Raw genomic sequence first — 22,480 nt, forward strand, 5'->3', positions numbered from 1 at the left:
GTTGTACTGCCTGTTAGATGGCGGTTATTAATATAATTGTACTGAAGTATAATGTTTGAACTATAAGTACCAGAATATTGGGTCCTGGTTATTGAATTGTATTTATCTGACTGTTTATTTGTTTTTGAATTATTTTGTTTATTGTTCTTATAAGTTGTTTTTGATGTTTTTTCAGTGACATATTATTTATTTTGTGCTTTTTGTTTTTGAGAGCTTAAGTTAATGTTTTAAAAAATTTGTTGTATTTGATTCATTATATTATTGTAGTGTTAATGAAGCTGCAGACACAGCTCCTTTCAGCATGGCCGGAGGAGAGGTGTACTGGCAGTCGCGTGACACACACAGATCAGACACATGTTTCTGTGTTGCAGATGTGCAGTAAAGAGCCAAAGACCCAGTACTGTCTCCTGCCTCTTACTTTCACGCCAGAACACAACGCAAGAACAACAGGCGTAACACATGAACGGGTTACACATACTGAGGTGAGTTGTTGAGGATATGTCGAGCTGTTGATGAGCACGGCTGGTTTTGTGCTCTTATATACTGTTAGCCTGTTTTGCTGGCGTTAGTGAAGCTGTTTTCAACTGGATGTAACATTGTTGAACTCTGATGATTAATGAATAAACTCTCGATGTGACGACGTGAGCATGTAATTGTAACCCTGTGTTCATTTAGTCGTTTGATACCGTTTAATATCCAGCACATCTATTGGGTGTTTTATAACATGCCCTGGAATCATTTTAAGTTTTACAATGCCGGTGATTTACGACTCTTTCGCGACAGTCAACTGTGGCGTAAACTCTGGCGGGTCTCAGAGCTAGCTTATGTGAGCCAGCAGTGACATCTATACATGCAGTAGCCTTAAAATACTGATTATTTATTCTCCTGCTAGGTAAGAATTTGTGTTTTATACGTTTATTGTCACATTGTGCGCCATGTTATTGTTTCGGTGAAATGAATTTCTACAATGGCGGACTTAGACAAAATAGTGTTACTGTTAATTTGACTCTCTGCAGTGTTTAAATGCTTACATATACACAAAGTTACTGTCCGTCCACACGTAGGACTCAGTTCTGCTTCTATGCCCCATCTTTGTTTACTCTTTCCCACCCAACAAGTGCATAAATAAGATGTTAAAAACGTCATCATCATATCAAACATGATAGATTTGGGGGGAGTTTGTTTGGCACATGCTGACTGCATCTAATTATAATCAGAAGAGGAGGCGAGAGCAGAGAACGAGAGTGCAGCAGTTTGGTGAAAGGAACAGGTGAAGAAGAGGTGAGCATCCAAGAGACGAGCAAGAGGACAGTTTCAAAGCAGACATTATGGCACAATAAAAGCTGTAAGAGCAGAGATTCATTCATATCTTTACTATTTTTCTTTAGCTTCTACTCCCGCTGCTTACAATAAATCCGAGATAAAGAACAAACAAGAACAACTCACATGGCATTGATTGTTTAGTTCAGTGTCACTCTGTGATTGTTTGACATTTCATATAAATGTGACTCTAAAATATAGCCAATAATATTAAAAAGCTGCTGTTACTGAGTGAAACTTGAAGGATTATGATAAACTTCAGTTCTTACTGAATCTGTAACATTGCTTTTTTAAAAATTGTTAAATTACTTTTGTGTCACTGTGCACAGTGAAAAGCTCACCTGATGTAGTGGTGAGGCCATGTTCACCACTAGATGGAGACAACCTGGCACAGGTATTTTCTATACACTAAATTTCACACTGAAAAGCCTTGGTGGGAATTGTTGTTTCATAGAAAGTAAAGGCAAGGCAAGGCAAGGCAAGTTTATTTGTATAGCACAATTCAACAACAAGGTGATTCAAAGTGCTTTACAGAGACATTAGAAACAAGAACAAATAAAAAGCATGATTTAAAATTGAATAAAACAAGCAAATAAACTAACTAACTAATTAACAAACAAACAAACAACAGTATATAAAATCAAAACAGATAAAATCAGAACAGTAGATAAAATCAGTAGTTAAATGTAAGTTTTGAAATTTAAGCTTAAAGTGTGGATTTGGTGCTTTATTCAAATGCAGCTGAGAACAGGTGAGTCTTCAACCTGGATTTAAATAAACTGAGTGTTTCAGCTGATCTGAGGCTTTCTGGGAGTTTGTTCCAGATATAAGGAGCATAAAAGCTGAATGCAGCTTCTCCGTGTCTGGTTCTGACTCTGGGAACTGATAAAAGACCGGATCCAGATGACCTGAGGGATCTGGATGGTTCATACTGGGTCAGGAGGTCATTGATGTATTTTGGTCCCAAACCATTCAGAGCTTTATAGACCAGCATCAGAACTTTAAAGTCTATCCTCTGACGGACAGGCAGCCAGTGTAAGGACCTCAGAGCTGGACTGATGTGGTCCACTGTTTTGGTCTTAGTGAGGACTCGAGCAGCAGAGTTCTGAATGAGCTGTAGTTGTCTGACTGATTTTTTAGGTAGACCTGTAAAGATGCTGTTACAGTAATCAAGCCTACTAAAAATGAATGCATGGACTAGTTTTTCCAGGTCCTGTTGAGACATCAGATCTTTTATCCTTGATATATTCTTGAGGTGATAGTAAGCTGACTTTGTTATTGTCTTAATGTGTTTTTCTAAGTTTAGGTCTGCATCCATCACTACACCCAAATTTCTCGCCTGGTTTGTGGTTTTTAGATGTATAGATTGAAGTTCTCTGGTGACCTGTAATCGTTTTTCTTTGGCGCCAAAGACTATTACCTCAGTTTTGTTTTTGTTTAGCTGGAGAAAATTGTGGCACAACCAGTCATTGATTTCCTCAATGCATTTACCAAGAGCCTGTACAGGGCCTCGGTCTCCTGGTGACATTGTGATATATATTTGTGTGTCATCTGCATAGCTGTGATAGTTTATTTTGTTGTTGTAAAGTAAAGTAAAGGAAAACATGTCTTGAGGTCTTTTTCCAGTGTTTTCAAAATTGTGTTTTTCACATACACATCAAAACTTCACACAGACAAACACACACACAAAACAACAAAATATGTCAAATTAGGGAGGGCAGAGAGCGCAGCCTTTACATTGTGTTATTGTAGAGTGACAGGAACTGCCTATGAGCTTCTAATCAAGCAGAAGTGTTGACGGAAAATCTATCAAAGGAAATACATTGATGAAAATCAAAGAAGAGCAAATGTATGTGATGTTCCATTTTCCTGAGAGCTGATTGGCTGTGATGACTCCTTCAAGTACTTTGTCCTGCTAGTTAAGCCTGCTGTCTGTTCTCAGGCCTCCTCCTGTTTCACTGCCGTATATCCACCACCAGAGGGCTCCACTGACCTGCCTGCTGACATCAGAGCACACCCCTGTGTCATGTGACCTGGCAGGAGTAGCAAAGCTGGACTCAGACCTGGCCCAGGCAAGTTCAAAGGCAGCTGTGGTAGAGAGAGTATATGGGCTCAAATTGTGGTCATAAATATTTTGTACTTGTAAATCAGGATTTGTGTGTGTATGGGATCAGAACGATGCCACCTTGAAATGAAACCGAAAAAAATATTGAAACTGAAAAAAATATTGAAACTGAAATAAATGTACAGCGCGGCTGCGGTCACGGACAAACTTGCATGTGTCTGTTCGGGAATGGCAGATGCTGAGAGGTCCAGCGTTTACATTACCGGCTATTTCAAAGTGACAGCCTGAGGTGTTCTTCAGTAAATTGGACTACCAGACAGGAGGACCTGAGGCCCCACCGTATTATTTTCGGTAAGTTAAATGTGTGTGTAAGCTAATCCGTAACTTAGGTCCTTAGGTGAGCACTCGGCTGTAGGGGAAACTTGTTTTGTAAAGTTCGTTTAGCTAACCCGTGCAGGTGAATGAATTTACCCTGACTAAAGAAATCAAGCGAAACGCACCGGGCTGCTCAGTGACTAACCACGGTTACTGTGCTTTTATTATGAGTATTATACTGTAAGAGCAACAGGCTGGACTCTGCTTCTGCTCCTGTGCAGAGCTGATTATTAATAAGAAGCTCGGTATACAGACAAGGATAACACAGTACCCAGGCTAGAAAGACAACTCCAGTTTGAGGCGCATGTCCTCCTGACATTTGGTGTTTGTGTTAACGATCCAATGGAAAAGCTTTGATGGGAGTGAGCTGTTCACTTGCACTATAGCACACAAAACGCTGCGCTGAGCACTGAGTGTTGCATCCGTGTACACACTGCATTGCTTCATATTTCACTCATAAAGTAGGAAATGGGTGGAGCAGTTTATTAAAAGGGTAAACGTACATGGGTTTGATTGTAAGGCCCAAACAGAGCTGGCACAGGTCTAACAAGCATGAAGGGACAAACTGAGTGTGACATAAGGAAATGCTTACATGTGTAATTATCTTGATTACTGGTGAAGGACTACGTCACATGTAATCAAACATGACTCATTACTTATAAAAACCCTTTAACTAAAAGTGTATCAGAAACTCTCCTCTACTGTTTACTCTGTTTATCACCCAACAGTGACCTCGACCCTCTTCAAGCTCCTCACTGGTCAGTTCGAGTCAGGACGGCTGAAAATCCTCAGTGTTTACTGGGTAAGTTAAACTGATCAGTGGGACACTCAGGGGCAGAGACCATGATGCTTTGGGGCAGACCACAGAGGTTTTACTAGTCAGTACAGATTTCAAACACACCGCTACATACAACATTAAGGTCAGTGCATTAAGTGCACTGACCTTAATGTTGTATTTTTCTGGTTGCTAATACACTTGGATCCATTACAAACATACACATTGTTGTGTGATGTGTGAAGACTTTTTATGGCTTTGTTTTTTGTCCAAACAGCACAGAGGAAACTATTTCTAAGCTAAAATTCATGCATCAAATGATACGCAGCAGATAAGACGGATGTAATCAAGCTACCGATAGAAAGAACATAGTCAAGGACAAATAAAGTGTCTTTTTTTCCTCATTGTTCTCTGTGTGGGCCTCCTACTTCCTCCCACAGTCCAAAGACATGCAGTTAGTGGGGACAGGTTCATTGGGGCCCTAAATTTCCCACGGTGTGAATGTCTGTCTCTGTGTTTGCCCTGCGACAGACTGGCGACCTGTCCAGGGTGTGCCCCGCCTCTCATGACAGCCCCAAGCACTTTACATGTGATGTAAAGTGGACTTTTCTTTTGTTGCCACGTCCATGATTTAGAAAATGTTACACAGATGTTGTCCTGCTTCGCTGTGCTGAAGCGTGTGCTTCATGAAAAGTTTGAATAAGAAAATATCAGGTCAGTAACTGTTTGTGTTCCCTGTAGGTGAGGCTGTGACAGAGCTCTTTAAACTCTGCTGTAGGACTGAGTGTACAGAGGAGATTCCTGGAAGAGGATACGCTGAAGATGAGGGCAAAGGTCAGGTTCCTGGCTTTACTTGTTGAGTGACCATACTGCATTCTGGAAACGTGCGTAGCTTACTGGGAGATCTGGGCATCTGTGCTGACCCGGGCCTCAGCAATTGAACAGAAACTCTTGGATGTGTTTGTCGTCTGTAGAAAACAGTGATATCAGCTCTGCTTTGTCCAAGCTGACCGAGCCAGCAGCAACTGTGCCCATTTCCAAATTGTCTGTCTCCAACATGGTGCACAGTGCCCGGAAGCACATTCGCCGCCATCGACGCATCGATGAGTCGCCCCTTAACACCGAGATACTCAATTCTGTCCTTCTGGTAAGAGTTAATCATGTAACCTGTTTAAAAGGCATTAACTAGTCGGAGTTGACTAATACTTGACTGAGTTTTAATGGTTTCAGCTCATTTTATGAGGAAACTGATTCTGACAGAAGAGGTGTGGATCCCGTGTTAGGAGACGGTGAGCGTGATATTCAGAGCAGCAGAGACCTCGGAGCGTGTGGTAGTTTGACTCGTACTGATGTGGCTCCTCTGCTTCTTGTCACAAACAGTTTTTCCTTCCTGGTTACTGTTGAGCCCGTCACACTCAGCAGCTCGAGCTCGAGCTAAGACAGCCTTGAATCTTAAAACTACAGCGGTAATTGCATTTATGTCTTAGAGTGCTGGCCACAGATATTGATCCCATCTGACAGCAGCTCAGTAAAGCACAAGAGCGTCATCTTAAACAGGATATCAGGCAGCGTTCTTATTTTTATTGTCTACTTCTGGTCACATCCTGCTTTTGCCACTGAGCGATCAGCATCCTGTGTTTTATCATGAAGTGATGACTACGTGAGCTGCACTTGTTTAATTCTTCTAACATCTAGAAAACAACAGCGTTTCTAAATGACAGACTTATTTATTTGTGTTTGTGTCTCAGTATCTGTTTCCAGATGCTGCTGTGGAGAAGTCTGACTGTAAGAATAACACTCAGCTGTCCAACTCCAGTGGGACATCGGAGCAAGAGAAAACCTCTGATTATGTATGTTTGCCTCTTCACCACTCGCACACTCAAGGTTACACTCAGGTCAGGTCCAATATAAGTTTCAGAGTGAAGACAGGCTCAGTGCTGTCAGTACTTTGTCAGGATTTTTATTAGAATGTATTAAATTTGGTGTCCTGCTGTTTGATTTCATGCTGGTCTTTTCCCTCGTTGTAGAACCTTTTCCACCAGCTGAAGTCAGCCCCCAGTGACAGTCTGACCTACCGTCTGGCTCTGTGTGTGTGTCTGGTCAACTATTACTACGGTGGGCTGCGGGCTGTTGGACACCTCTGGCAGGAGTTTGTCCTTGAGTTGCGTTAGCGGTGGGAAAATAACCATCTTATTTGTGGGTGGGTACCTCACAGGCTCGTGCTGCTTTGATTTTAAAGATGTCACACATATTAACATTTTCATTTTATAGCAGGTAAAATAAGTATTGAACACGTCAGCAGTTCTCTAAGCAAATATATTTCTAAAGGTGCTTTGATGTGAAATTATCACCAGATGTCGGTAACACAGGGACATTAAACACACAGACATTTATTTATTACTTTATACAAATGTTGGTGATGACAGTTCATGGCAGCGTCTGTATGGAGAAACCAGTCCCATCATTGCTCATGACTTTGACCCACTCACCACACAAACAGTCTATAAATCCCGAATGCTCCGTGGATCCTTCCCACAGATTCAGCTCAGGTGATTGGCTGGGCCGTTCCAGCAGCTTTACTTGATTTCTCTGAAACCAACAGTTTCCATTGGCTGTGTTTGAGATCATGGTCTTGCTGAAACATCCATCCTTGTTTCATCTTCATCATCCTGGTAGATGGCAGCAGATTTTAATCAACAATGTCTCCATTCATCCTTCCTGGAGTTAGATTTAATGGCTCAGTCCCTTTTGCAGCTTGTTATAAAGTTTTTATGCATAACTTTTCTAAGCAATCACACATTTTTTTGGGAACATCAAAATCATAATGCTCCCACCTCCAGACTTCAGTGTTGCTGTGGTGTTTTTGGGATGCAGCCACCCAAACACGGTGTGTTTACAGCATTCAGAGAGTTTTGCTCTTAACAAAGGCAGTCGCACTTTTCTCCTCTCCCTTAGCTTCCCTGCTTAGCCTCTTGTGTCCTTGTCTAGTCTCGTGTTTTTTGTATTACTTTTCCCTGGAACACTCTCTCACAGTCTGTTCTCTAAAACCTAAAAGAGGAATTATGGATTGGATCAACTGCTCCCTGAATGCAATTGACACCCCTTTCTCAACGAGAAGTCTGGGCTCGGGTGAGCCTGAGTGCTGAAGATATCTACCTATTCGGAACCATGGTAACAGGGTTCTGGCTGATCGGAGCTGGCTTGGCCCTGACTTATCGAAGAATTAAGAAAGCGGAACCGGCTGTTCAAACCCCCACAAGGCTGCCCGCTGGGATTCAAACGATGGGAAGAGGCGTGAGTTTCTCAAAATGAGCTCATTGAGTGCAGCATGGATAAGATCTTGGAGAAGCTTACGGCTGCTGTGAATACTCAGAATAAGACTTCTGAGTGCAAATTGGATCACATCTTGGAGAAGCTGTCATGTTTCGGCCGTGTGGCAGGCAGGATGAGGACCCAAATTGCAAACTCACACACACGGGGGATAAACTCAAAATGCAGCTTTATTGCTGATAAGTGATAAACAATAACGATGATACAAAAAGCAATACAAAACTACACTATACTGGGAAAAGCTAAAGTAACATATACTGGAAGACACGGGGAGAACCACACACGGCATGAGGGAGAACGCGACGCTGAACAGAGGAAGACGCAGACAGAAATACACAGAGGGTTAACGAGGAAAGTGGGAACACACGGGGAACACAGGTGACACAGATAACCATAACGAGACAGGGCGGGGTGAACATAACACTGACGGGTACAGGCACAGAGGTTCAGACAGGAGGAGAGAGAGCACGGGGAAAACACAGACATAACAGGCTGGGGAAACATGAAACCACAAAGGGAGACGAGGGCTCATAAATACATAGAGGGCACACAGGGGGGAGAGAGAGCACGGGGAGAACTTAGACATAAAGGGCAGGGGAAACATGGAATAAAACATAAGGAGAGACGAGGGCTCACAGATACACAGAGGGGCACACAGGGGGTAAAAGCCATGAAGGGAAAACACTTAGGGAACACCACAACAGGGCAACTCAGAAAACATGGTCTAAATAAGGAACGAAATACAAAAATACATGGAAACTAAGAATACTGGGCCAACACGGCCCAGGACCATGACATCACCCCCCCCTTAAGGGCTGGCTCCAGACAGCCCAAACACAGGAAAACAAAAAACCAAACAGAAAACGACCCAGGGCGGGCGGCGGGGGCCCAGGACGGAGGGCACGGAACAGAAAACAAAGGAGCACAGCAAACACCGGAGCCCAAGAAAAACAACCCAAAACACAGTGCAGTTCAGGGGGCCGACCGTGCGGACGGGAACGGCGGAGACGTGGAAACAGTTCAGGGGGCCGGCCGCGCGGAAGGCAACGGCGGAGACGTGGAAACAGTTCAGGGGGCCGGCCGCGCGGAAGGCAACGGCGACGACGTGGAAACAGTTCAGGGGGCCGGCCGCGCGGAAGGCAACGGCGACGACGTGGAAACAGTTCAGGGGGCCGGCCGCGCGGAAGGCAGCGGCGGCGGCGAAGGAGACGACGGAGCAGTTCAGGGGGCCGGCCGCGCGGAAGGCAGCGGCGGCGGCGAAGGAGACGACGGAGCAGTTCAGGGGGCCGGCCGCGCGGAAGGCAGCGGCGGCTCTCCAGTGTCAGGCGTGCTGGCCATGGCCCGGTGGGCACAGGACCAGACGAAGCACAGGCTGAAGGCTCTGAGGCTGCTGCAGCTGACGAAGGCTCTGAGGCTGCTGCAGCTGACGAAGGCTCTGAGGCTGCTGCAGCTGACGAAGGCTCTGAGGCTGCTGCAGCTGACGAAGGCTCTGAGGCTGCTGCAGCTGACGAAGGCTCTGAGGCTGCTGCAGCTGACGAAGGCTCTGAGGCTGCTGCAGCTGACGAAGGCTCTGAGGCTGCAGCGGGCGAAGGCTCTGAGGCTGCAGCGGGCGAAGCACAGGCTGGACCAGGCGTAGCAGAAGGTGGCTGGATGGGCTCCTCGGGCCCTCTAGCTGATGTGGCATGGTGCTGGACGGGCCCCTCGGGCCCTCCAGCGGAGACAGGAGGCTGAACGGGCCCCTCGGACCCTCCAGCTGACGTGGCATGAGGCTGGTGCGGTTCTCCCGAACCCCCAGCTGACGAGGAAGGTTGCTGAACGGGCCCCTCGGACCCTCCAGCGGAGACAGGAGGCTGAACGGGCCCCTCGGACCCTCCAGCGGAGACAGGAGGCTGAACGGGCCCCTCGGACCCTCCAGCGGAGACAGGAGGCTGAACGGGCCCCTCGGACCCTCCAGCTGACGAGGTAGAAGGCGGCGTGGGAGCCGCGGAGTCCTGGATGAGCTCATCCGAGCTCCCAGCAGGAGTTGATGCAGAGCCAGAGAGATTTAAGACCCCTGGCTGAATGTGAAGCTGACCAGCGGACCATACTGCTACTGGGGCCTGAACTGCTACAGGCGGCACTGGAGCTACTGGGGCCTGAACTGCTACAGGCGGCACTGGAGCTACTGGGGCCTGAACTGCTACAGGCGGCACTGGAGCTACTGGGGCCTGAACTGCTACAGGCGGCACTGGAGCTACTGGGGCCTGAACTGCTACAGGCGGCACTGGAGCTACTGGGGCCTGAACTGAAACAGGTGGCTCTGGAAACTGAGCTGAAAGTGGCTGCGGGGTAGGTGACACTGGGAGCTGAGCTACTGGAGACCCAGGTGTCACTGGTGTACTGGGGTGAAGGCAGCGAGGACGCAGTCTCTCTCTTAAGGGAGGATCGAATGATTTAGCGATAAACCTAGACGGGAAAAGATGCCGATGCTGAAAATAGCAGGCAGCAGGGGCTTCCAGGAGGGTAGCTGACTGAACTGAGCGTGGCTGCGAGGGAGCTGACTGAACTGAGCGTGGCTGCGAGGGAGCTGACTGAACTGAGCGTGGCTGCGAGGGAGCTGACTGAGTTGTGAGGGGCTGCGAGGGAGCTAACTGAACTGACCTGGGAGGAGAAACACGAGCAGGAAAAGGAGCAGGCTCAGAAAAAACTGTCCGAGAAATGGCAGGCTCAGGGTCGACAAAAATAGCTCTATCAAAGATGAACCCGCCGTCCACTTCATGTTTTGTAGTCTTAGCATTGTCCGGTTTATGGCGGCGGGCGCGCCGCCTCCTTCGAGCAGAGGAAGCTGGCGCGATGGGCGCTGATGGCGCCAACACAGAGGGTGACGTAGTGGTGAGTTCCCCGTCGTCCGCCCCCATCCTTGCCAGAAATGAGGCAGGCGAAAAATAGCCTAAGCGGATCGGAGACGGCGAGCGGCTGGTAGGCTGTGCAGCAGGTGAGAGGTCCTCCTCCGGGATGAGCCAGGGTTTCCGCCGGAGCTCGTCCTCCCGATAAGCCCGTAACACCTGCTGCCGCTCTTCCTCGCCAAAGTCTATGGCTTCCGTTGTCTCCGTGCGCCACGCCGTGCGGCCAGACCGCGGTGAAGACGCGGAAGCCGGCGGGGTGCGGGCGGAAGGTGTGTCTGTGGCGAGCCTCACCGTTCCAACTCTGACCGCTACTGGCTCATGAGACAGCGGGGAAACGGCGCAACGGCACGGCTCTGGTGAAGGTGCACGCCCACCGGGCCGCTGCTCCTGCGGACGGAGTTGGAGGGTGGAGACGAGAAAGTCGCTGACGAGGGGGTGCAGCGTCTCCCATAACCAGGGGAACACAGATACGCACACCCCTACTTGGCGGGCGAACTCCTCTCGTTCCTCCTCACTGGAACAGTGCAGCCACTTGTCGCAGAGAGACTCCACTGTCCGGACGATCCCCCTCCTCCGTGTCGCTGGGTCCGACATGTTCGCGTCGTCCTGGAGGTCCGCGGAGGGGTTGTGAACTGCTGGGTCCATGTTGCGGTCGCGTTCTTCTGTCATGTTTCGGCCGTGTGGCAGGCAGGATGAGGACCCAAATTGCAAACTCACACACACGGGGGATAAACTCAAAATGCAGCTTTATTGCTGATAAGTGATAAACAATAACGATGATACAAAAAGCAATACAAAACTACACTATACTGGGAAAAGCTAAAGTAACATATACTGGAAGACACGGGGAGAACCACACACGGCATGAGGGAGAACGCGACGCTGAACAGAGGAAGACGCAGACAGAAATACACAGAGGGTTAACGAGGAAAGTGGGAACACACGGGGAACACAGGTGACACAGATAACCATAACGAGACAGGGCGGGGTGAACATAACACTGACGGGTACAGGCACAGAGGTTCAGACAGGAGGAGAGAGAGCACGGGGAAAACACAGACATAACAGGCTGGGGAAACATGAAACCACAAAGGGAGACGAGGGCTCATAAATACATAGAGGGCACACAGGGGGGAGAGAGAGCACGGGGAGAACTTAGACATAAAGGGCAGGGGAAACATGGAATAAAACATAAGGAGAGACGAGGGCTCACAGATACACAGAGGGGCACACAGGGGGTAAAAGCCATGAAGGGAAAACACTTAGGGAACACCACAACAGGGCAACTCAGAAAACATGGTCTAAATAAGGAACGAAATACAAAAATACATGGAAACTAAGAATACTGGGCCAACACGGCCCAGGACCATGACAGAAGCTCACTGCGGTCGTTGTTAACTTGTTATTTTCTGTTATATTGCGAGAGTACTGTTGCCCGCGAAGGGTTGTTGTTGGTGTGGAGAAAAATGGCGTAACAAATAAAGCGCTGGGAGTGAGACTACGACGTCGTGTCTTTTGAGTTAACAGTCGTGAGTTCTCAGAATCGGCTCTCTGAGCACAAGAATGATAACATCACGGAGCGCAAGTTTGATAACATCATGGAGAAGCTCACGGCTCTCCAACGGGAGATTGAGAGACCAGTGTCGGAGTGTTAGAACAGCTTTGAAATTCATATGAGCTGTTCGCACTAAAGTAAAAACCTCCATCACTTATGCGGATACCCCTTCGGCCCCAGCCGTGGGCTCAAGGCTGGAGCCGAATAACAACTCCCTGATAACGACTGTGTGTAGACTGTTCTTCCCACTCCATGCAAGGCCACCTGGGTTGGCTGGAAGACTGTTTACTTAGCCTGGCAGGGAGGAGGACACTGTCTCAGCTGAACTCTGGACACGCACACACTTACACAGACATATATACACATGCAGATGTACACTCCTCCCCCCTCCAAACGCCTTCGACGCTTATTCCCCTCCGATGCTGACGGTGGATCAAGGAGACCAGCGCACGCAGGCCCGGATGTACTGTCTACACTGGCTGTCTCTCACCCTTTACCCATCCCTGTTGCTTGTCATGTGTTTCTTTCGTGTATTAAGAGTTTTTTCATGTGCAGAGGTGTTTTTTTTCTGTTCTCAAACTGATCTCCCTGTTGGAGCTCAGTCTGGGGGGAGTTATTTTTGTCTCCTTATCTTTGGTGCATTGTGGTGCATTTTCCATTGTTATACCTCTCTGACCTGTCTTCCCCATGTGATGTTTGTGTCATGTATGTATGGTCAGAAGGGTAAGATGGCGCTGGCAAAGGTCGGCAGCCTTAACCCAATTTCCATCGGGGTCAGCCTTCAGGATCAATAAAGTTTTATTGAATTGAATTGAATTATGTGACCAAACTATATTAAAGTTAAAGCGTATTGTTGTACCTATGCATTACACTGGAGCAGAGCTTACATACATTCTTACCTGCTTACACTCATCATTCATTGGTGGAGTTGCCCACCCCTGGGTTAAATGTTTGTCTGTCTCTCTGTGTTCGCCCTGCGACTGGCGACCTGTCCAGGGTGAACCCCGCCTACATAAGTAAAAGAAATTCTTATACACACATTAGCGTCAGTGTGCCCTCGAGTTGCTACATGTCTGCTAGTTTTACTGTTCAGGATGTTTTGTGTGTGTGTGTGAACTGCCTGCAGTGAACATAACTGTGCAGTCACACACACAGTAGTCACAGAGAGTACCGCTGTGGTAGGGTGACCATAAAGAGGACACTGGGCCCAGTCATGAAGAACTTTAATAATACTGTTAGCTTAAAGAAAACGACGTCTTCTCTGTGCAGTTAATGAATGGGATATTAATGAATTAATAATAAATGTCATGTAGGCTTTTACAAGTAAACTAGTGTGAAATAAGAGGACTGTTGATCAGCCTACGCTGTGGAAAGCTGTGAGTCTGTCACTGACACGTGTGGCATGATGGATGCAGTCATGCTGGGAGAAGCTACGTGAGTGCAGAAACCTCTGATCACCAGACGATCACGTGGTCGTCAGTTTTCAAACAGCTCATTGCAGTTTTATAAATCATCTTCAGAGGTTATTTGAACCTTGTCTTTGCAGAGACCTGCAGACCTGAGGCAGTAATGCAGTGATAATGACCAGCACACAGTGTAAGTCATGCTGCAGCTGCCCTGAATCTACAGTGTTGGTTATTCCCACCATGTCTCTATGTTTCTGATCCAGTGTGGACGAGCTCTTTATTCAGTCTGAACTGGTTTTAATACTAAAATACAATTGATTTGTTATTCATAGATTTTCAGATTTACTCTTACACAAAAAAGTAAAACATTTTTGTTGCCAGATCACACGTATTTACTTCCAGTCCTGAACAGAAGGAAATCGTTTTGATGCATAAATGACATTTTATGTTCAGTGACAGCCTGGTGTGCTTGGGTCCATGAATGCAGTGGTGTCGTGAGTGGGCCCTGTTCGAGTCGTCAGTGCCAGTATGAGGTGTCAGTGAATATATTTACACATTACTTCATTTAAAGTACGAGTTTGTGTCTCTGTCCACAGGCAGCCAACCCCGGCTGTGTCCTGGAGGATTTTGTGCGCTGGTATTCACCTCGGGATTACGTAGAAGAGGAAGTGGTCGATGAGAAGGGCAACACGATGGTGACGGGGACACTCAGTCCCAGGATGAAGATCCCAGGCAACATGTGGGTGGAGGCTTGGGAGACTGCCAGGGTCACACCTGCACGACGCCAAAAAAGACTTTTTGATGACACCAAGGAGGCCGAGAAGGTCTGAAGCAGGTCGTTCGTTTTGCCACATGCATGTTTTAAGCCAAACGTGTTTACTAAGTGGATCACAAAGTGTTTTCATGAATGTTTCTGCTGATTTTCATGGGACCGTTTTGGCTCATGTATGTTGGAGAAGTCAGTTTAACACAGATCTGTGCTCACAGACATGTTGAAGCATTTTCACATGTTGATGAAAAAGGATCTGATGCTGTCACACACGATGTTTAACTGACACACAGCAGCTCTCTGTGGTGTGATGGTGTTAAATGAAGAACAACTTTAAACCAGCTTCTATTAATGATCCGGTCGGCTTTATGGGAAAGGGACAAACAGTAACTGGGGTTGTTTCCTCACCCAAAGAGGGTCCTGGATTTGGACCCGGGCAGGTCCCTGCCAAGCGTTTGCATGTTCTTCCTGCACATATGAAAGCAGAGCTCGGAGCTCCAGTTTGCACCATCACTGAAAATGTTGCCTGTCTTTTAAAGACATTGTTTATCCAAAAAGAGAAAGTTAAAAATAATGCTCACTGATAGTCTTATGACAGATTTAAAGATCTGGGTATGACTGGTCCCTCTGTGAATAACCATCATAGAGAAAGGTCACCGTTTATCTGGAGTCTTCTTCAGAGGCAGCCTGTTGGCTGTGCAAAAATATTCTGTTGATCTGAAAGAGCAAAAGGAAAACAGAAGCCAGGCAAACTAAACTTTTTGGGGGTTTGTCTTTAGGTTCTGCACTACATGGCGATGCAGAAACCTGCAGACCTGGCCCGTCACCTCCTGCCCTGTATACTTCATGCAACTATTCTGAAGTTGAAGGAAGAAGGTAAGTCCTCACCGTTTGGTTGAGAAACACGTTTATATGAAATAAAATCAGGGAAAATAACTCTGAGCCCACAGCAGGTAAATTACAGTAAGACCGAAACACAAAAAACTAAAGATATTAAAATAAGTACTAAGAAAATGAAATGCAACCTGAGATGTTAATGGAGAAAAAAAACCAGAAGCTGCATGAATAAAAAAGTAGAAATCTTGGACGCTGCCAGCATAATGCACAGGCTTTTGACGGGGCTCGCACACAAACACAAAGCAGAGGATTAAGCATCACCAAATATGTTTCCAAACCAAAGAAGATAAGATGAAGCATACCTGCGCAGCGGTGGGTGATGAGGAGAGGCCGCAGCGTGTCTGACTTAAAGTGCAAGTTTGTGACAGTTTAAAGCTTAACAAGCTAAGACGCCAAATATCCAGAGCACAAAGACAAGTCAGAGGGCTTTTTCAGACACACACTTCTAAACCGTCGTGCTCAACAGTGTCTCTGCTAAAACTGCGTCTGTGCTCTGCCCCCGTAAAGTTGCCTATCAAGTGCTTAATGATAAGGTGCATGGTAGCTGCTTTCCTCTGCAGGTGGATGAAGCCACTGATAGCGACAAAGGAATGACTTCTCTGCAGACAGGCTCCTGGCAGAGCCACTGCAGAGGAACTCTTTACAATCACTGACTGTGAAACGTGAGGACTGTGTGGGGATGTGCAGACGGGGGCGCGACGGCTGGGAAACGAGGAGGGCTGCAAGTGGATGCACTGTATGATACACGCTGGTGTCTAGACAGCTCAGTCCTGAGCTGAGTGATGTAATGACTGATTGCATCGACACAGTCATTACATCAAAATACAACCCCTTTTTTTCGGCACTGAAGCGAAACAGGCTCCGCCCACACAGCCGTTCTGTATCACAGCTGTGATGCAAAAAGATTTGGGCACCACTGGTATAGAGTGACTGGAACCCAGAACCTGGAAGTGTCCAGTGATGTGAGGGTAAAGGACGTCTCACTGTGTACTTTGGTGCACAGATGAGTTTGTGGTCGGTTCAGTGAATGCAGCCCATGAGCTGCAGAAAAAGCCCAAATCCTGAGCCCCCCAAGATTTGGGCTCAAGATGTGTTCTGCACTGCAGGCCCTTGGACTCCATCAGGGTTTGGGCCAGTTTTGAGCTCTTATAAGTATCAGAGATGGACACGTGATATTTTCAGGGCTGCGTAGGCATGATGGGTAGAACATGACCCTGGTGTTAAAATGCAGGTAAATGTGATTTAGTTTAGCTACCCAACCCTCACTGTGAAAGGAGCCTGGAAAGTTTCCCCAACATGAATTTCTTTCAGTCAAGTTTTCTCCAGTAATGATCAGAAATCAGATAAAACCCACTCTTTATTTTATTCTACACACAATAAATTGATAATTATTCCAGGATACAGAAAAGTCTAGATTTCGTCTTCAGACTGTCACATCTGGAGCAGGGCATAATTTGATTTGGTTTTTAGAAGAAGCTAAAGATCTTTCAGTCGTGTTGCTGTTGTTCCCTGACACCTGCAGTGCAACCATTAATTTAGCTAATGAGAGTTCACGTATAATTATAACAGGTCTTAGTTTCTGGATCGTCTCTAAGTTGACGGTATACTGCTAAGACCAGTTCTGAGTCTAGAGACAGCCAATGAGAGACACTAGTAAGGACATCACTGAGGAGAGTTTTCTAGTACTTTGGAGAAACCTCAATCAGCTAACGTCCTGCTGTGATACTCAGACCTTTTCTCTAATTAAACCAGAAAGCTAGTTTTCATTTATTCTGTAATATCCCAGAATGTTTCAGCAGGTCAGAAATGCTTTGGTGCATATCCAGGTTGTATGCAAATTAATTCTGATTAAGTCTGGACTACAAAATACAAAACATAGCTTGGACACAACAATAATGTCCTCGTTTCACTTCTTTAAAAAATGTATTTTGATCTTATGACACTTACTAAAAGCTTTACTTCCAGAGGTTGACAGAGACGCTCCGTGCTGATAACACGTGAATGTGTGAAGGTTTGTATCATATCTATCTAATAGACTCCAGTTTGTGCATGTACAGTGGGGCAAAAAAGTATTTAGTCAGCCACCGATTGTGCAAGTTCCCCCACCTAAAATGATGACAGAGGTCAGTAATTTGCACCAGAGGTACACTTCAACTGTGAGAGACAGAATGTGAAAAAAAAATCCATGAATCCACATGGTAGGATTTGTAAAGAATTCACACACTGAGGTTAATTATGGAGTTCCACAGGGTTCAGTGCTAGGACCAATTCTGTTTACATTATACATGCTTCCCTTAGGCAGCATCATTAGAAGACATAGCATACATTTACACTGCTATGCAGTTGACACCCAGCTCTATCTGTCCATGAAGCCAGATAACACACACCAATGAGTTAAACTGCAGGAATGTCTTAAAGACACAAAGACCTGGATGGCCGCTAACTTTCTGCTTCTTAATTCAGATCAAACTGAGGTTATTGTACTCGGTTATTGCAGATGGCCCCGCCCCTCCCTGAGCCTGGCTCTGCTGAAGGTTTCTTCCTGTTTAAAGGGAGTTTTTCCTTGTGCCAAAGCACATGTGGGTATAGTCCTGGACAAAAGGCCTAGTTTCTATTTTGCAGATGTGTTCTGTGATCCTCTGAAATAGCTGGATTAATTAACTCCAATAATAATCCATCAAGACTTTGTGGATATGTTTTAATCTCTGTAAAAATTATTATAAAATGTTGTGAAGGTTTTGTTTATTTCAAAAGGATCTGTATTAGTAAGATAATAGTTTGCAGGTTTACTCGATTTTAGGCTTTTTCTCATGTTAACAGTAATTGAGGTTACAAACGTGGCAGGTCTTTCTTTTAATCACAGCTTTCTGTCACTCTGGAAACACTGTCATTTCTTCTCTTTCAGAGTTTGCTGAAGATATTCCATCAGTGCAAAAAACCATTCAGCAAGCTACAGTTCAAGCGAGCAAGCTCCTGCAGTCCCCCAACCAGGACTACAAGAAGTTAGAGGTCAGTGAAAACTCGACCGGACTTTCCACAAAGAATTCAGTTTAAAAGAAAGTATCATTAGATTCACCCAAAAAGTTTTGTTTTTAAATAAATTATTGATTGATTGTTAACTGTGTTTGTGTTGTAGTTGAGTATGTGCTGTACATGAGGTGTACGTAGACTGGACAGTGTGCACCATGGCTGAGAACTTGGCTGATAATTATTATGGCCATTGATGGTTGAACCATGAAAACAGGGGTGTGGTGCAGTGGGATTGTAGTGGGAGCTGGAGTAACAAACTCCAGTGCTTCCTCAGTGATGGCTAACTTTTTTCTAAACCTAGGTAATTCCTTCGGCTGTTCCCACCTGGGCTCAAAGCTTTTATACTCTGCTGATATCGGATGTGTTTATCAGTGATCGAAAACAGAGACTGAGATTGTTATTATTGAGTTTGATCACACGTTAGGTGCATTAAACACCTGCTTTAATACTGTCCTAAAGTCTGAGAACAATCATCACTTCTTCACATATAAAAATGTTCTTCTCACTAGCACTCAGTATCCATACAGCCCCTTTTCTTTGAATAACACTGTACAGCTGCACAGCTAAACCCCACCATGTTAGTTTTCCTTGATTGGACAGTCTTGTTGTGTATTCTTGGCTTTCTCAAAGTACATTTAAGTATGCCATGTATCCACTGTGACTCCAAACACGCCTTTTACACCCCGAGACTCAGCCTATAACGTTCCACGTAGGAAAAACCACGTATGTGTATAAATGTGACAGTCTTGGGGTCTCATGCTGTCAGGATTGAGCAGACAGTTGTTCTTGTCCTGTGTGCAGGATTTCATTAACCAGCTGCTGAGCATGGAGACAGTCATCACTCAAGCTCGCTCGCTCAAGGCCAAGTTCTCCGTTCCTGAGGACGACAGCAGAGAGGCTGCTGATGAACTGAAGAAGTGAGTCGCAGAGTTTGAGCTGCGCTCACTGACAGCTTTGTTTGTGCTGTTGATGACATGTAACCGTCTTCACCGTCACTACAGATAGTTAGTAACTTGTTGTCACGATGAATCTGTTAACGTTTCACAAAGACGGCGTCTGAAGGATCACAGTCAGTTCACACGTTTCTTTCTCGCTCATGTTGGTGGTCTTATTTTATAGTTTTGGCGTCTTCAGGTTTTACATGTTCTTATTTAAGTGTTTTGTTTTGTGGGAATATTGTAACATTTTCCACATTGTGTGTTGTCTCTAGGTTTGTGAGCTCCCTGCTGGAGGAACCAGAGGTGGTAGTGACAGGAGCAGGCCAGGGCCTGGCTGGCAGTATAATCCACAGACTCTTCATCAGTGCTCAGAGGGTAACTCTCACTCTGCCTCCGTGTCCTTCCCACGTCTTGCTGTCAGTTTCATGCATACAGTCATGTATTTGTCATCTATAGAGACATCTTTAGAGGTACACACACACACCACACTTATTCAATATCAGCATCAAGAATAGGTCGGTGTCCCGGTCCTAGAACAAGACATGAAGTCAGCGCTGTTTTATTTATATATACTTCATGTAGATGAAACTGGAAGGACGTGGTCAGCACTGATGTAAAGACGCAGTGTTTTCTGTCAGTGTCAGGAGAGTCTGCTCTATTGTAACGTTGTTTCTTCCTGAAACACACAATTGCTGCTGCTGTGCTGTGAAGCACGTTCAGAGCTATAAGAACCAGTCTGTTTAACTATCAATGAAAAATGAAGAATTATCAGTTTGACTGTGTGACAATTCTGCAGGAACAAAGTTGTGCAGCTCTCTCCACAGTGGAGCAGATCTCCTTCCTGTCTTTGACGCTTCTTTTTCTCTTTCTGCAGTAACAACTATTAATGTGCATTTGTATATGTTTACAGTGTTAGCAGAAACAAAGCTTTGGTGGCCGTGACTCCAGAGATGGAGCCGAGTATCTAATCGAATCATCGGTTTGTTCTTTAAGCCTTAAAAGTGTCCATGTGCTCCACACTGGATCCCAGATTGACTCTGATGCATCAACTGGAACATGAATCCAAAATCCTGCTCCTCACATTCAAGGTCTTAAATAATCAGGCCCCATCTTATCTTAATGACCTTGTAGTACCATATCACCCTATTAGAGCACTTCGCTCTCGCTCTGCAGGCCTACTTGTTGTTCCTAGAGTGTTTAAAAGTAGAATGGGAGGCAGAGCCTTCAGTTTTCAGGCCCCTCTTCTGTGGAACCAGCTTCCAGTTTGCATTCAGGTGACAGACAAAACTTTCCTCTTTGATAAAGCACATAGTTAGGGTTGGATAGGCAACCTTGATTAGTCTGCAATAGACCCTGTGCACGAGAAAATGCTAACTTCCTGTTTTAAGATCGGATGTAGGGTTGTACATTTCCGGTAGCTTTACTTTGCGGTCATTTGCTGCTGCAAAGATGGACTCCAAAATCATGTCCAAAATATGAAAACAGAAAGATGGCGTTAAGTTACAAAGAGCAGAAGGTGGGAACACGCACCACTGCTGTGTCATTAAAAAAATCAAATTGACGTTTGAAGCGTGCAGATCGATTGGTGGTTTACATCACTCAACGCAAGCAGAACTGCATTACAGAATCAGAAGCACATCTCTGTATAGTGACAGTTCTTATGATTTAAACAGGCAGATGTTCAGCATTCAAACTACAGGTGAACAATAGTCAAAGGTTTCCCTGCTAGTCAAGTACACACCTACACAGCATGTCAACAAACCGTGGTAAGGGTCTCTATGCATGAGTATTTACGAAGGGTATGTTGTGACGTACCTTCAAAATTACAGCGGTCCCTCGCTATAACGCGGCCTCGCTGTTTCGCACATTTTTTTTGTGCAGGTTTGCATGGTTTTTTTTTTTTGGTTTTTTTTTGCGCACAGTGCTTTGTGTTCTGCGTCCTGATTGGCTGCAGACTATTGTTGATCTCCTCCGTGCCGTCTCTCCTGTACAGTACAGAATCGCTGATTCATTAATGATTCATTGATGTTGAATTATCTCTCAGCTGCTCTGTTCTCATGTGCTGGACCTGAAAACACGGTTTGATCTTTGGTTTCTGTAATACTGGACTTATTTGTCTACGAAGGTTTGAGCTTTGAGAGCTTAAACAGGAGAGAAACGTGTGAAAATGTTCATGCCTGTCTGAGTGTATATCAGAATCAGAATACTTTATTGATCCCTGGGGGATCAATAAAGTGTGTAGTGACGGGTTTTACCTTAAAACATCTATAATAATTGTAAAAAATAAAGTTGGCTACTTCAGATTTCACCAATCGCAGGTTATTTTTAGAACGTAACTCCCGCGATAAACGAGGGAGCGCTGTATACAAATACTGAGAAGTATAAAATTTGAATCCTGTCTCTCTCTGAGGCGCGGGGGGAAAAAATATCGACAAGTCGATCAACATCATCTACAGATACATTCGACATCTCGAGAAATGTAAATCGCCACTTGATTCGTCCATTTGGTTGAAAAACCCGACCGTGAACAAGGAGCGAATATCACACCGGAAACTAAGCGCTATGCGCCGGAAGTAGCATATGCTAAGGCGCACACAGGTCTAAGTTATAGGTCTAAGTTCCCCATAATGCACTGGATGTTTCTTCTTCACTCAACATGTGTTAGTAGACCTCTCTGCATTCAGCCCGTCTGCCCCTCATCTATCGATGGATGTTTGTTAGAGGCTTTGGTTCCCACTGTCGCTCACAGACGGTCACCTAATGTTTCCTGTGTAACTGCAGGGTCTTTGCCTTATAACATAGAAGCAGCTTGAGGTAACTGTTGTTGTGATGCTGTGTGTGTGTAATAAAGCTCCCTTACTGACAGTGGGTCACCACAGCTTGTAGCTCCATGTATTTGATGTGGCACGTTTGCCCTCGCTGACACAACCTTAAAGGGATTTGTGTGTATGAATAAAGTTTATTGTTCATACAGTTCATTGCCGTATGTCTGTGAAAGGCTGTATGAGGGTTGTAGCTCCCTCAGCAGCTGTGGAGCGATGGAGATGTGGTTGGTTAGACACGCTGCTTTAGTTTACACTACAAACCACACTCACCTGTTTACACTCCTTTTGTGTTACAACCACCTTGTTACAC

General features: G+C 45.6%; 1 protein-coding gene and 1 pseudogene across 2 annotated transcripts; both read left to right on the forward strand.

Moving 5' to 3' along the window:
* The first annotated feature begins 294 nt into the window (after window positions 1-294).
* LOC146699582 (uncharacterized) lies at window positions 295-3,681 on the forward strand. Its single transcript, XM_085469330.1, has 5 exons — window positions 295-482; window positions 1,218-1,345; window positions 1,650-1,714; window positions 3,263-3,392; window positions 3,621-3,681. Exons 1-4 carry the CDS (start codon window positions 460-462, stop codon window positions 3,350-3,352), a joined length of 306 nt encoding a protein of 101 aa, XP_085325456.1. The 5' UTR covers window positions 295-459; the 3' UTR covers window positions 3,353-3,392; window positions 3,621-3,681.
* On the forward strand, window positions 3,666-20,575 carry LOC146699583 (rab3 GTPase-activating protein catalytic subunit-like; annotated as a pseudogene). The gene is made up of 11 exons (XR_014922696.1): window positions 3,666-3,736; window positions 4,489-4,562; window positions 5,277-5,369; window positions 5,510-5,682; window positions 6,284-6,385; window positions 6,563-6,739; window positions 14,308-14,535; window positions 15,260-15,356; window positions 18,283-18,386; window positions 19,209-19,324; window positions 19,618-20,575. The product of XR_014922696.1 is annotated as a rab3 GTPase-activating protein catalytic subunit-like (transcript).
* The last annotated feature ends 1,905 nt before the right edge of the window (window positions 20,576-22,480 follow it).

The sequence above is a fragment of the Copadichromis virginalis genome, linkage group LG10 (assembly GCF_057382275.1).
Source record: "Copadichromis virginalis isolate Kocher_CV1m ecotype Utaka linkage group LG10, C_Virginalis_male_GT1.1, whole genome shotgun sequence".
NCBI lineage: Eukaryota > Metazoa > Chordata > Actinopteri > Cichliformes > Cichlidae > Copadichromis > Copadichromis virginalis.